Source organism: Mytilus californianus, unplaced genomic scaffold (assembly GCF_021869535.1).
Source record: "Mytilus californianus isolate M0D057914Y unplaced genomic scaffold, xbMytCali1.0.p SCAF_7, whole genome shotgun sequence".
Classification (NCBI taxonomy): Eukaryota; Metazoa; Mollusca; class Bivalvia; order Mytilida; family Mytilidae; genus Mytilus; species Mytilus californianus.
The window spans coordinates 83,774,257-83,790,602 of record NW_026262723.1 but is presented as its reverse complement, the minus strand read 5'-3'; the positions used below and the strand labels follow the sequence as shown (position 1 = coordinate 83,790,602).

Sequence of the window (16,346 nt, the reverse complement as noted above, 5' to 3'; positions counted from 1 at the left end):
ATTAACCAATCACAAACAGTTTAACATATTCGTTTAAAAAATGGCTGCGCCCATGAGAATTTATCATTCAACTGTCAAAACTTTCTTAAATGTATCAAATTCACACTGCACTTGTTCTGTGAGGAGATTTAACCCAAGAGGCATGTTCATTTTAATGTTAAACAAGGCTGAAAATTTGAAATCCGGTCGAATAACATGAATAAGAAAATAAGCTATCCCCTTTTTAGAAAATCAGTGATACTGATATTGTTAGTAATTCCTGTTTTCCTTTTTATGCGTTATCCTGACATTTTTTTCTAAAAAGAAAAACATCATCAGGTTGTTTGAATTTCGTTTGTTTTGCTTTGTGTAAATATTTATTTACAGACGGTTAGTATTTCTATGGGAACCAAATGAGCTCCTCTCGTTGTTTATTTTTTTGTATCATTTAAATCTCCGACCCAAAACAATCCAGGCCAAGGTCACTCTGGTCCTAAGTTAATCAAGATCAAGTGGATTTCAACCAGGTTGACCTGGCCCCTTTCTAAAAATCCTGCATGGGTTAATAAGGTTAAGTAAAACACTTCTGGTAAATGTTTAATTGAAGGTCATTTGAAATCTTAACATTTACCTAAATAGACAATTTTAAGTTGGAAAATAGGCCATGCCAGTATATATCAGCAAATCATGAAAAAATATTATCATTAAATTGAGCAGTTATAAAGTTTTTAAGAAAAGTCTCCAAGTTACATGTGTACAAGTAGCATGATCTTAGGGTCTGGCTTGAGAAAGAGCCAATAACATAATGGATACGATTGTTATTTAACTATACAGCCATAGTAAGATCTAAGACATGGAAATTTACTGATTAATCTTGATTATATTAACTACTGATTATGCTTGATTTATGATAACGGGTAATAAAGCAATAATAGTATTTACAAAGAGAATACAATAATTATCAACAGGAGTTCTCTTGAAAGCATACAATATGTAATTATACTGGTGGTCATCAGTGCTTTTGGTTGGGAAAGTTTTATTTAAAAAACATGATAAAACATCATATCAAAAATAAAGTATTTTGTGTTTGATATAATGTATATATTGTATAATTTATAGTCTAGTTGGAGGATTCATTTTTTTTTGTGTGTACTAGTTTTTGTGGATTGGGAAAAACATTTGCATTAATGGGATATTTGATTTTCTGGATTTGCCAAAGATTGCATACATATCACTAGAAAATTGATACTTTGTTATTGACAGGACATTTAAATTTGTGTGGTTTCCTGTTTACCTCTACCTACAACATGCCTGAACATTGGTTATGGTATGGTACCCAGGAAAAAATGATAATAGAGCATGTGCACGTTAAAAAAATGTTTTCTTTTTTTCTTTTAGAGTTGAAGAAATTTTACAAGAATGCAACTATAGCACAGTCAGATGGTATGAATAATTATTGAAAGAGGAAAAAGTTTTGTGTTATTATACTATAAACAATATGAATAAATATATGTTACCATTATCTAAAATAACTGTCTTGAAAGGGTAAGAATGAAAATTTTCAAAATTTGATACAAAGCATGTAAGAAATACTACAGAACTGGTTTCTTATTTCTATGGGCCAGTAATTTCTTGTTTTTTTCTATCGGCATTTCACTTCAGTGCTTCAAATTACAGGTATGAACAAATAAATGCAATATTGGGTATAACTCACAGAAGTAGCAACTTTAAACCCTTCATATCCAGGTGTACAAAATATTAAAAAAAATTGTTTACTATGCTTAATATAGAGGAATGATTAATTTAAACAACTAACAGTCATATGAAGCAGTATTTTTTATTGTATATTCATGTTCTTATTTAACACACTCATTTTGATAAATTGTTCAAAGGTTAAAAATTGTGTGATTAAAAGATTAGAAGATGTGGTAAGATTGCTGAAACCAAAGAACCAGGATGTAAACAACTATAGGGCACTCTATGGCCTTCAGCAATGAGCAAAATGGATACCTCTAGTGACCTAAATAGTAAGCTATAAAAGGCCCTGGCATAACAAAATGTGAAACTACTCAAAAGAGAAAACCAACACCTGATTTTTGTCAAGCCTGCAACATTTTTGTCGCGAAAGCGAGACATAGTGATCCTTTTTTGGTCATTGTAATGAGGATGGAATGGATTAAATTCTCAAGTTATGGAAACTAAATTTGGATCATAAAAATTTGGATTACAACTATCGTACTCAGACTTGGAATTCAACCAATCAAAATGCAGGATTAGGTGTTTTGAGCACACATTTTGTAATCTGAGTACTGAGTATAGTTTTATGACCGAAGGTACAGAGCTTCTGGAATGGGAAAAAGTTCTTACCTTATCATCAAATTGCATTGCCACAAATTTTATGCATATATAGGATGAGAACAAATTAACAATACCAGTATATTCATATATATGTACTGGTATGAACATATAATGTACAATTGTTAAATTTGGAAAAGTGAGTCAATGGAATGAAGGGTTGGACATTTAGACTACTTTATCAAAATGAGGTTATGTTGGATAGGGGCAGAAACTTTGTGTTGTAACAGGCGAACTACAATCTTTCACAAAATTGTTACAAGGGTTCTTATAAGCACAAAAAGCACGGAAGTATCTCTACAAGAAAAATATTGAAGATATTTTCTTGTAACACAATTGTCATCAATTGCTATATGTTTAAGTAAAGAAGATCATTCATATTTAGTAGAAATAATTAGTTATTTATAAGATCAGGTGAAACAGTGTTATGGGTCACATTTGAATAACATCAGTTCATTCAATCAAAATAATGTTTTGGTGTAGTTTTGCATAGATAATTTTCCTTTGTCCATTTACAAGCAACGGATCTGATGGTCTAGGTTTGTAAGAAATGTACCATCTGGAAACATTACACAGCCTCAACATTGTAAATTTTTGCTGATAATTATTTGGCAGATCTTGGTAATAAAAAATTGTTTATCGAACACTGAAATATTCTAACTTTTGCCAAAAAAAGGCAGTGGACAAAGCATTGTTGACTATTTTCTGGATTTTAATGCTATGCTCTACAACATTAATAAATCTTAAGTTTGTTTGAAAATATATTATGAATATGACAGCGGAATGGGATTTGCCAGATCTAAATGCAACATATTAGCAAATGGGAAATAATGAAGATTTAGTGATTCTACTATAAAATCTATAAATCTATACATAGTCATTTCACAGTACTAAATTAATTAAGTAATGTCTATACAAATGATTATGCTTAGTTCCTTGTTTTCTAGGCTGGTTTGAAATTAATTTAGACAAGAAAAAATTGAAGACACCAAATGGAAAGGTTTTCAAAGTTCCAAATGAGGCACTGGCTTTAGCTGTAGCAACAGAATGGAATTCGCAAGACAAAATAGTCAAGAGACATTACATGCATTTAGTAAGAGCACAGTTATAAGTACTGATGACATATATTATATGAATAATTATACCTTATTATAGCCCTTTAATGTCCACTAGTCATTTGGAGTTGATACTTAATATGATGCAGGTGCTACCTGTGAAAGATGATGAATTTTCAATTCAGGGCCTTTAATAGCTGACTATACCGTATGGGGTTTCTCATTGTTGAAGGCTGGTTGCCTATAATTGATTACATCCACTTCATTTGAACTCTGGTGGATAGTTGTCTCATTGGCAATCATACCACATCTTTTTATTATTATATGGCCCTGATAAACCTTTAACAACATGGCAGCAATAAAACATCTTTTTGTTTTTTGTTTTTTGTTTATTTTTATATGCATATAACTAGTGTGTTGCCATTATTCTTTTTTGGTAATAAGAAAAACTTAATATGTTCATTTTTTGTGCAAGTTATTAGTTTCTGAATAGTATGAGGGTAAACATATTGAAATTTTGTATGAATGGGAGGATTATATGTGGTAAGCTGTTCATGGCTTACCGTTTTTTTTTTTGAGCCTGTGGAAACGAGAAATAGTGATCTCTATTCCGTCGTCATCAGCAGCATCAACATTTAGGTACAGTCTGTGGTTAATAATAACAATAACTGTTTAACCCTCTTTTAATGTTATGAAATTTAGACAGAAGTTTTTTTAATTGCCAAAAAAACAATATCAAGAGTAAAATTTACCATATTTTTCTTATATAAAGAACTAATTTTTAGGCAGTTAAGCTGCCTTATGCTACCACCCTAGATTTGTGTTCTTCCCACAGAATGGCGAAAAAAGTGCTGTTATTATTATCTAGCTGGCTAATATGTTATTAATAACTAATTGGGCACTTTTTTCATACTTTTAATTCTGGAATACAAAAAATATGACCAGAAAAACCTTAAATGATCGTCGAACAACCCAAAAGTTTTGAAGTTGCACATAGGAAGTAGTGCTCAATAGAATTTCGTATGTAGTTTATTTTCCCCTGTGTTTTTGGCTAAGATGTCAAAGAACAATTGTATGAAATATTTAATCGTCGAAAAACTCTAAAGACAAGTCGTTTACTTTTCCCAAATGGCAAAAGTCGTAGGAATATTGTTTGTCGTCGATACGTATTAAATACGTCAGTAGTCTATTAATAAGTTGGCGGCAATTTCAAATTAGAAGACGAAATTTACGTATCTTTTAAATTTGGAGGATTCTGATGATAGAAAGGTAATTATTGTTAATCATGATATTCTTTTTGTTTGAGATGAGTGTTAATAAATTGTGTATTCACATTTGGATTTCATTCTTTTGTATTACTCCGTTTTTCACATAAATGACCTTGTCAAGTAATGCACCAACATGGTGTTTACACTTGTTGAATAAAACCGGAAATCAAGAAGGTCTCACTAATTACCGACAAGAAGATTGTAGAGACAATAAGCGACAAGAAGATAAAACTTAGCGACAGGAAGAATGAATTTGCGATAAGAAGATAAATTTAGAGACAAGAAAGTTTATACACTGTTAGAATAATAAATTTATAGAAAAGTCAATTAATTACAGTTGATTATTTTCTGTTGTGTGAAGTTTAAAATTATGTTACATTTAGTAGCCGTCCGTACTTCTTGACGCTTCTTGTCGTTTCTTGTCGCTAAGAGACCTTGTAAATATGTCAAACTTGCCGAGACTGACAGTAGTATGTGATATACATGTATATGGATTTTAGACTCAGAAAGATCGTGTGATAATAGAAAGTCACAAGAAAATGTAGAAACCCCATTCATATATCACTGTATACAGGTACGGATGTCCGAAAAATGTATAAAATCAGCGAGAATCAAAAAAGAGCAAATGTGAATATAGGAAATATATGCGGATAAAAGAATTCGGTCTAGATCACCTTGATCTTGACATGAAGCCAGTGTCCTACTCTCAGGCACTTGTTTATATCCATGGGAAGATTTAGGAGCTCAAAATATACGTTGATATTGGGTCTTCCCATGCAAAGAAACAAGTGCATGTGGTCAGACTTTGACATTTCAATGTTTACGATATTTTTTCTAAACCAGGACTTTTTTATTTCTGGCCAATCTGGGCCTAAAAAAATCTTCATCTATGGCCCATTTTAAAGAAGATATATCTTTCAAGAAGTGTAAAGTCCAAGAATGTTTTACCAACCGTTTATTTATTCCAATATTGATATAGATCTCGAGTAACATCATGGACTTGGAGGGGCGGGTCAAGGCAGGTCAATCAGACCTCACCTTTGACTCCTGTTATAGTTTGATTGTCTGATTTGTGTCATACATTTTGTACTGTAGAACTTAAATTGAACAAACTCAGTGTTCTCCACAGGGAAGCAAGTCAACGCACACTATTGCAAAGTTGTACCATGCCATTTAACTTATACCACTAAAAGTCAACTCAAATCAACATTAACCACTAAATTTTAGAATTCACAATATAATTCTGTCGGATAGACCTATCAGAGACCATGTGTCAACTTACAACAGAGGCAGACTAGAGCATACTATATTAAATGACATGTTCATTGTATGTATAAAATTGAATGAAAGAAATAAAATTTAACATAATTTTATCTCTCTGACACTCTAACTGCTCATCTTTTTTATTTTGTCGAAAATCAAACTTTGATCTGACCCTTAAAAAAAGAATATCCCATGCAGTGGCGGATCCAGAACTTTTCATAAAGGGGGGGGGGGGGGGGGGGGGGGTGCGCTGACTGACCTAAGGGGTGGGCCCCGCTCCAGTTATGCTTCAGTGATTCCCTATATAATCAACCAAATTTTTCCCACAAAAGGGGGGCCAGAGCCCCCCCCCCCCCCCCCCCCCTTGATCCGCCTATGCCATGATCCCATAATGATTTCTTTTCAAATTAATTGACAAAACTTGTGTAAATATAATTTATCATGATTGTATATATTCTAAATAAACAATATAAATATTTGTATTTGTTTTTATTTTAGCTAGATTCCAATTCTTGGCTTTAATATCCTAGAAGTGACAAGACATGCATGTACAATACATGATACTATCTAGTAGCTGCATTGACTAGTCATCATAATAATTCCATGACAGCTATGAAATTCTAGACCTTTTTGATGTTTTAAATATAGTTATACATGTATGACATGTTTATCTACAGATATGATCGAAGTACATGAACTATGAAACTTTTTACCAGGTCTTATCATATGACGACTAGTCAGACAAATTTTGGTTCAGATTTCTGACAGGAATTTTTACAAAATTGCCAGGGGTTACAACACATGAATATTATTTTCATGGAGTTTACTGTAACCGTCCAGTTATTTTTAGAGGCTGTCTAATGATATGTCTGTGCAACTGTTACTATAAAATGTGGGAGATACATCGTATAATATGCACACTATTAATATATATATACAAGTAGTAACCCAGGTATCAGTTATATAAAGATAGTTTGAATACATATACATAATACATAATGATGATACAATGTGCAGATACATGAAATATGTTTTATAAAGTATGTAAGAAATGAAGAATATAAACATATTAAAAAAGACAGGCACAATGTTTGTATGAAATTTGATGTAAATGTAATAGGTTGGACACTTAGAAGTACAATAATCATGTAAAAGAAAATTAAAAGCATTTCTAGCCCAACAATATAATCATTTTGTGTAATATGATATGTGCATGATAAACAATAAAATTACACCACCTCACATTGTTCCCAGTATTATTGAATCAGTTTTTGTAAGGATTGACACCTGCTGATCTGACTAAAAATGCTAATGTGGCATATGAAAACTCTTAGTACATATGGAAACTAAACTATACACCACTGTAGTGTATAAAACCTTAATTCTGACGACATTATTGCTGCATAAGTTAAATTCATTCATCAGGGTATTGAGAAGTTGATAGAAATAAGCATCTGTATGTCACATACGGCCTGTAACAATGAGCAAAACTCGTACCACATAGAATGAAGCTGTCAATTGCCTTGAAATGACAAATGTAAAACAATTCCAACAAGCAAACCAGCATCCTGATTTATGTACAAATCAATAATGAAAAACAAATATGATATACAGCAACAAATGACAACCACTGAATGACTTCGGACAGACACACACGTAAGCTGGCAGGGTTAAACATGTTTACTGGCGCCAACCCCCCCCCCCCCCCCCCCTTACCTGGGACAGTGTACATACATCTTCACAGACTTTCAATCATCGAAAGGATACATATTTTAAAGTAATTTAAAAATGAATAATAAACGTTTGAAAGCAAATGTTATATTGTTAGCGAAAAATGTGTAGGATAGTGAAAATCAGTACAGCACATGACAAAAAACAAATCTGAAAAATGAGATAAAACAAGCTATGACAATTTAAGCAACACTGCCACAGTTTTCATCATATTTTTGATTAACTGCCTATAGCGCTTACAGTGCTTTGATTTTTTACAATTTAACATTTATGTACAGCCTAAGGTTGAAAGTTTTTCAGTCATCAATAACTTTGTCAAATCTTCAAAGAATTTTACATGAATAAGACAGAAGCTTTTTTATGAGCAAAAGACATTATCCAGGGCAAAATAATCAAATTATTTTTCTTAGTTTTTCCGTATTTTACAGTTAAAAGGACTTGTTTTTTTTTTACATTTAACATGTAAATACAGTCTGGTGTTACACTTATAGGCATCAATTTCTTTGTCAAATCTTCAGATTTTATGAAACTTTGGCAGATGGTTTTATATGATTAAGAGATAATTTCCAAATCAAAAATTGTGAAAATACAACATTTTTAAAAATTTCTCAATATTGAAAAGCCACTGAATTTTTATTTTTGAAGAAAAGAAAAAGCCAGCTGGTATGAGTTCTGTGTTAATCACACTTTTTTAATGGATGTTATATGATAAACTGTGAGGTCACCCCTAATCATATGAAATGTTTGTAATATAAATAAGGCTAATTTCGAATTGGATTGCATATTTTAATAACAATACACATTTCAAACTTTGTTCTGTTTATTTTAGACATCAATGTGTAATACAGCATTAGATAACCCTACATATAAATCAAGAGAAGATTTAGTTCGAAGTGCATTGCATTATGTAGAGACAGACACATTATGGTATGTTATATGTTAATTATATACACTGTTCGGTGTGAGCCAAAGCTCTGTGTTGAAGACCGTACTTTGACCTATAATGGTTTACTTTTATAAATTTTGACTTGGATGGAGAGTTGTCTCATTGGCACTCATACCACATCTTCTTATATCTATTATGAAAATTTTCAGAATTACTGTCTATGCAATTCTCTAAATATATAAATTGGAAATTGTTTGTCTTGGATATAATAAACTGTGGATTCCTTTATTTTCGTGGATACCAATTTTTCTTGGATCGAGGAAAACTTGTATTTTCGTGGATATTTGATTTTGCGGATTTTCAAAAGTCTGTATACAAACCTAAAAAAATTGTCTACTTCCTTGAACAACTAAATTCGTGGTCCACCTTTAATCATGAAATCCATGAAAATTGGTATCCAACGATTAATAATGAATCCACAGTAAGTACACAAATATAAGTGTTCCTACTGTCTGAACTATATAAGTATGTCACATACATTCTGGGTACTCTATATGGATTATTTAGAAACTATAGCTAATCCTGTACATATCAAGACTCCAAAAATGGTCATATTTTCCAGTCGTGACTGATTCTAAGAGGCTCATGACTGACATTTATTTTTTGATCTAGGTCAAGAGAAAAAATTGATTGAAATTGAAAATTAACCAAGATCAGACATTATTATCAATGCCCTTTTGTCAGAAATTGCATTATTTTGTTAAAGGTTACTAAGTTTTTATTGCTATTCTTTTCCAGTAATAAAACTGCCACTTGATATTGTATGATAATCCACAGGGCCCTACAAATTACTGTAAAATACCCCTGCAGATATCAGGTTAATTCATGGTTATCAAGTACAGATGATTTACTAAATATGGGGTAACCTTTCAGCAATAATGCAAACTTTCACATTTTTGTTCCATCATTCAGCGGTAAACCCCATCATAAACTACATAGAATATAGAATCAAGTTTTTGTTTCCAGCACATAATTGTGTGTGAAGTACAATAATACTGTGTCAACTGTCTCTTCTGATATACAAACTGTACATGTGTTTAATGTTCCTGTGTTGAGTTGTAATTGCATCATGCTGTACACAGCTGAGTTCATTATTTTGCACAACTCATCTCCCTTGACCAAATTATAAACTCAAGACTATAATTCGGGTATACATTTTTTATTTCTAAAATATCAAAACAAAATAAGATGACTTTTATGCATTTGTATGTCCAAGAAAATGGTTTGTTCTAATGGATTAAAAAAAACTGACAATAAACCTATCTTTTAAAACAAAATATAAATTAAGTGAATAATCAATGTACAGGTATATGCTCAGTCAACACATTAATTTGAGAGTGTTTATCTACTGAATTTTGATACATAAGATTTTTTATCAATAGTGTCATAAATGTAATGTGAACACATAATGTAGTTACAGATTGGATGAACCAGAAGATCTTGCCAAACTTGAGAAAGTATGTTGGGATCCTATTCTTGATTGGGCAAGGAAAAGGTAAGCACCACAGCCGTACAAATATTCTACAAGAATACTACCAAAAGTCTATTTTCAATGGTACTTTTTTTTACCTATATAAATCAATTTTCGTTGAAATCCTAACTCAAAAAGATGTTACTCAAATTTTGTAATTTTTGGACAAAAACAAAGGTTTTACTGCATTTTTTTTATCCCATTTTCACAAAAACCCTCTTATAGTAATAAAATATAAAAACTTTGCATTGAAATTATAGAAACAATTTTAGGTTATTTTGACTTGTCATCTGACACATAAAGTAGTTCCAGTTGCAGATTACTTTAGTGGGCCATAATAAGCTCCTGACCAGGGCTTCCAAAATTATTTTTAGCCAGCCGGACATTTTATATATTATCCCGATTTTAATCCCTTCAGACTAAATAAATAAAAGGCAATTATGGTAATCAGTTGCCGAGTTGGCCATCCCAATGATTGACATTAAAAAAAAAACGATATAAAACTTTCTTTGATTCAAATTCGAAGTTCTGACGTAAACTGTTAAATTGGCAGTGCATCATTCGAAGTGTGCAACATCAGCGTACTTATATCTGCATAGACTCTTTATTTGTGCAAAATAACGTTGTCAAAAACTTTACTTTCGTTTTTAAATCTAAACCGGATGTTATCTTAACAAGGGTAAAACATGGACCAGAGACGGATACATAAATTCCGTGTACGTTTGCAAAGCATGAATGAGTGTAAGTAGCTCTTTCTACGTTATTTCTTCAAAAAAATATTCGAAATAAACGTGAGATAAAGGTATCAATGACAATTTAAGCATTTTTTGAAGAAATTAGGATGCATAATTAAATTTCACACCTGCGCACATGCGCACACGTGTACTAGTTCAAACAGAGACATGTCTCTGGTTCATTCAAACAACGTGGTTATGACGATTTTTCATTTTCACCTTTTTAATTTTTTCATCAAATCATATTTGTAAACGTATTTCTGATAATTTAATCTTTTTAACTAAATTAATTAGATGCAAACCGCTGAAATGTAAGAAAATAACTTTGAATAGACCGATCAATGTCCGGTTCAAAATAGTTTACCTGTCACCTGAACAGGTAACTTCAGCTGTTCGACAACTAATTAGCCTTGATTAAAATGAGAAGGTATTAAAGTAGGGGGGTTGTTTTGATAGTACTTAATGATCATGTCACTTTTATGACCGGAAATGTGTGGCTGTTAAAGGCAAAAGGTTGGGTCAAAAAGATCGTGAATTATGTTAAAATGACCGTCTCTTAAGCCTTGAAAACTAAAAAGTAGATGTCCGTTTCATGCTTTGCCCAGCCGGACTTTTACCGGACATTATACAAATGTCCGGAATATATGACCGTTTTGGAAGCCTTGCTCCTGACCAACATTTCACATATCAATTAAGTTTACATAATAGGTCAGTCATTGGATACAAAATGACCCAAAGCCACTAAAATTTATATGAGGATGCATTCTTTTAGCTTACTTTCAAAAGCAGATCACCCTTATCTCATTAACTTAAGTCATGTTGTATATAGGAGTTCCAACCAGGGATACCAAATGACATACGATCATGTAATTTGTTGCTGTAGTAAGTTTTTAAATTGATTGTTAAATTTGTAATTATAGGTAACCATGTTCATAACAAGGAGTTATAAAACTAACATTAATGAAAGGATGTAGTGTTTTAATGATGAAAATATATTATAATTTATAGATATGCTATTGAAATAGAATCCACAACAGGTCTGTTACCACCTGAAGTGCCATCCAGTACATACAACAAATTAAGGAGACATTTATTATCTTATGGTGACTGGGCATTATTTGGTAAGTTTATTGTCTCAGTGGTATGAAGAGCTGGTAAACATTAATTTGCACAAATTGGAACCGAAACAACTTAGTATTGTAAATACAATAGTTCTATAATCCAGAGTTACATGTACTGCATTTAGTTTTAAGGTCACGAATTAGATTTTTGTACAACTCAAAATGGAAACCTGAAAACTTACCTGTAAAAGATTATTTCCAAATCATGCATATTTTACTTATACTCATGTGAATAGAAAAGATGTTGTTAAAATGAGACAGCAACCCAACACAGTTAAAACAAAAGACATCTAGAGGTCAACATAGGGAATTGAATAAAAGACAGTTGTCTATACAATATTCGGTGACTAGATCTATAAAAGTTGTAAATTTACTTGGTTTCACTATATATGCTAAGTATGTTTTATCACATATCTGTGAAGACAATTCATTTATTCACATGATGGCTCAAATTTATCTAACTTCTATCAGTTACATAGGAAATGTACAGCACTTGCACTTGAATATAATAAAAATATAAATGATGATATTTGTGAATTCAGATTGACAAATAGCATTTCATGTTACTGAATAAAAGACAATATGTATATATACAGGACACAAAGGACTGTAAAGGTTTTTTTTCTTGTAGGTTTTTTATATGGTACAGAAAACTTGAAATCATTGATTTTAATGTTGGCTTTGGTAGATAAACATATAGATGTAAAAACAGCTGTAACCTTATCTAGGTTGGAACAAAATTTTCAGGTAATAATATTGAGAATGGAAATGGGGAATGTGTCAAAGAGACAACAACCCGACCATAGAGCAGACAACAGCCGAAGGCCACCAATGGGTCTTCAATGCAGCGAAAAACTCCCGCACCCAGAGGCGTCCTTCAGCTGGCCCCTTAACAAATATGTATACTAGTTCAGTGATAATGGACGTCATACTAAACTCCAAATTATACACAAGAAACTAAAATTAAAAATGATACAAGACTAACAAAGGCCAGATGCTCCTGACTTGGGACAGGCGCAAAAATGCGGCAGGGTTTAACATGTTTTTTGAGATCTCAACCCTCCCCCTATACCTCTAGCCGATGTAGAAAAAACAAACGCACCACAGCACGCACAGTAAAACTCAGTTTAAGAGAAGTCTGACTCCAATGTCAGAATAGGAAACAAAAGAAAATAAACAAAATGACAATAATACATAAATAACAACAGACTACTAGCAGTTACTGACATGCCAGCTCCATACCTCAATTAAACTGATTGAAAGATTATGTCTTCATCATATGAATATCAGGCACAATCCCTCCTGTTAGGGGTTTAGTATTATACCATCATAAAATATATGAGAAGAACATAACCCTTGTCATGCCATCAACTGGTTTTAGAATAAATATGTTTAATTCCGATGCAAAGACCCTATAAGTGAATCAATATTAAAGCCAAAATATACAATCTTTAATGACCTGACAACAGTATCGTAACTATATCCCTTCTTAATAAGTCTGTTTAAAGGTTTTGTTAGCTTTTGAGGTGAATACTGACATTTTTGTGCTTTGTAAAGAATATAACAATAAAAGATTGGATGTAAAATACCCGAACGTATAAGATGTCTGCATGTTGAGTTATATTTACGAATGATGTCCTTATACCGATGATAAAATTTATTAAATGTTTTGACAAGTTTATGATATTGAAAACCCTGGTGTAATAATTTTTCAGTAATACATAAATTTCTCTCGCTAAATTCTAATACGTTGTTACATACACGAGCGAATTGTACAAGTTGAGATATATAAACACCATAAGATGGTGACAAGGGAAAGTCACCATCTAAAAATGGATAATTAACGATAGGAAATGAAAAATCATCTCTTTTATCATAAATTTTTGTATTAAGCTTCCCGTTTATGATATAGATATCAAGATCGAGGAAAGGACAGTGGTCATTGTTAGTATTAGCTTTATTTAAAGTAAGTTCAACAGGATAAATTTCTTTAGTATACATACTGAAGTCGTCATTATTGAGAGCCAATATATCATCCAAATATCTAAAAGTATTGTTAAATTTTTGTATCAGATGTTGTTTCGATGGGTCTTTGCTGATTTTAGTCATAAATTGTAACTCATAACAATACAAAAACAGGTCCGCAATAAGTGGTGCACAGTTCGTCCCCATTAGAATTCCGATAACTTGACGATATACGGAATCTCCAAAGCGAACAAAAATGTTATCAAGTATATTAGGTGGCAGTAAAGAAGGATAAAGTATCAAGGGAGACTATATTTTAACCAAAGATTTTATAATGTCTAATGATACATTTTAAAGATATATTATGGTAAAAACCTGTGGAATATACATGCCCATAGTCAGTAGTCACATTTTATGCCAGTACATGTACTTGAATACATTATTTTTATTTTTGCATAGGTACAAATACAGAAAATATGGCAATTAGACAAATCCTTGTTTTGAGGAAAGTGTTATAAAACTACAAGCATCTTCTTAAACTTTCATGCTACATAGTTATAAAACTGATTCTCTGATCAAAATTTTCTTATACTTTCAGACAACAAAATGGGGTAATGTGGAGTGGTATCATGACCTTGACATTGAAGAGTTACACACCAGAGTAGCAGCAGCTGCATTGTTTATATATTGGTCTAGTGAATCATCATCAATTATACAGAAAGCTGCTATAGATTTTTAAATCAATAAAATTATAGTCAAAATAATAAAAACTGTTTCAATATTTAGTTTTATTAAGTAAATTTAAAAAAAAAATTGTTTAGGGTTCTTTAGAGTATGTCAATGAGACCTCGCTGTGTCTGGAACCATTAGTCTATACTATACACAAAAATTAAAACTTCCCTCGTTAACTGTGCATGTGCTGCCTTCCAAAATCTGTGCCATACATTCAGATATATGAACTTTGGATTGTTGTGCTTTACCCTATATATACCAAAGTTCAAGAGTTTTTGTCCGTAATCGGTAGTTAACATCAGGTGGTCTAGTTTCCAATATTGAAAATGCTGTTAAACCCAGTGTGGAGATCATAGAAAGTATCCTTATGCTTGCAGGGTATGCTTTTATATTATATCCCCTGTCTAGGAGTGGGGCTATGTTGCATTTACCTTGTCTGTTCATTCTTCGAACAAATATTTCTTTCATACCTTTCTCAGGTACTGCTGAACAAAATGACTTCATATTTGGTCAGCAGCTTGTCAGTGATGAGTTGTAAGGTGTGAGCACTTTTAGAATTTGTCAGAATCCTTCTTTTGGATTTTTCAATATGTTGATTGAAAATCTTTTTCGTCACACTTCTCTCAATTACTAAACAAAATGACTTCATATTTTGTCAGGAGCTTGACAGTGATGAGCCAGTCTGTCAGCCATCTATTTTTCAGGTTTTCTTATATCTAGCGAGGGTACACTTAGCACGTCAAGGTGTACATTCTTGTTTGTAAAGTTATTGTGTATCTAGTTCTAAGGATAGATTTTTAACCGGATTTTCAAAGGAAAAATCGGTTATTGATTTGGGGATGTATGGCGGGCGGGCAGCTGCCAAACAGTGTCCATCATTAACCTGAAAACGCTTTGACGAAATTTTTTCAAATTTAGATATGTTGTTTCCTGTGGCTAAATTAAGGTCAAGTTAAATTTTCAGGATTTTAGCTTTTCTCATTGTTGAGTTATATCCCTTTCCAATAGTCAAAAGTGATACTTATTATGCGATTGAGTTATTTCCCTTTGAACAGAAATGGTGAATTATATATATAAAGTTTGATTACACTTACAGATAAGTTTTATAGATTTTTAAAAGACATTGTATTAATGATGAATGACATTTTGGATTTTTTTTCCGTTTCTTTGGTAAATTGTTTGAAGAATTTTGTGGTAGGTTTATTTGTTATTCTGTATAAACTAATTTTCTGACTGCTATATATCTTTTTTTTTATGAAGTGAACTCCTTTAAAAACTAAGCTTATATTGTCTATTAATAAACATATATTTAGATTTCTGAATTTGGTTTAATTTCATCAAAAAATGAATTCTTGTAGTTCTTTGATATGCTGATTCTAACAATGTTTTAGTGGTTAAATCATATCTAATTTTATTGATTATAATTTGAAAATATATAACATCATATCTAATTTTAGAGAACTATTTGTTTATTGTTTATTCAGTTTGAGTTATTTCCCTTTGAACAGAAAATTAATAAGTATATGGATAACATTAAACTGTGTTTCATTTCAACATAAATTAAATATATATAGGGTTCTTTCAAATGCTGAATCTAAACCTGTATTTAAATATTGGAGTTTTGGGCCCAGTTTTCAAGTTGGTTCAAAATTAGCTTTGTTTGATTTCATCAAAAATTGAATTTATTGGGTTTTTTGAAATGCTGAATCTAACCATGTATATTTTT

The 16,346-nt window shown here is 31.7% G+C and overlaps 1 protein-coding gene across 1 annotated transcript; it reads left to right on the top strand.

Annotated features, from left to right (window-relative positions):
- Positions 1-29: 29 nt before the first annotated feature.
- Positions 30-14,672, top strand: LOC127707760 (ATP synthase mitochondrial F1 complex assembly factor 2-like). Its single transcript, XM_052212526.1, has 8 exons — positions 30-140; positions 1,378-1,422; positions 3,282-3,427; positions 8,481-8,578; positions 10,012-10,092; positions 11,811-11,923; positions 12,555-12,670; positions 14,487-14,672. Exons 1-8 carry the CDS (start codon positions 41-43, stop codon positions 14,625-14,627), a joined length of 840 nt encoding a protein of 279 aa, XP_052068486.1. The 5' UTR covers positions 30-40; the 3' UTR covers positions 14,628-14,672.
- Positions 14,673-16,346: the final 1,674 nt, after the last annotated feature.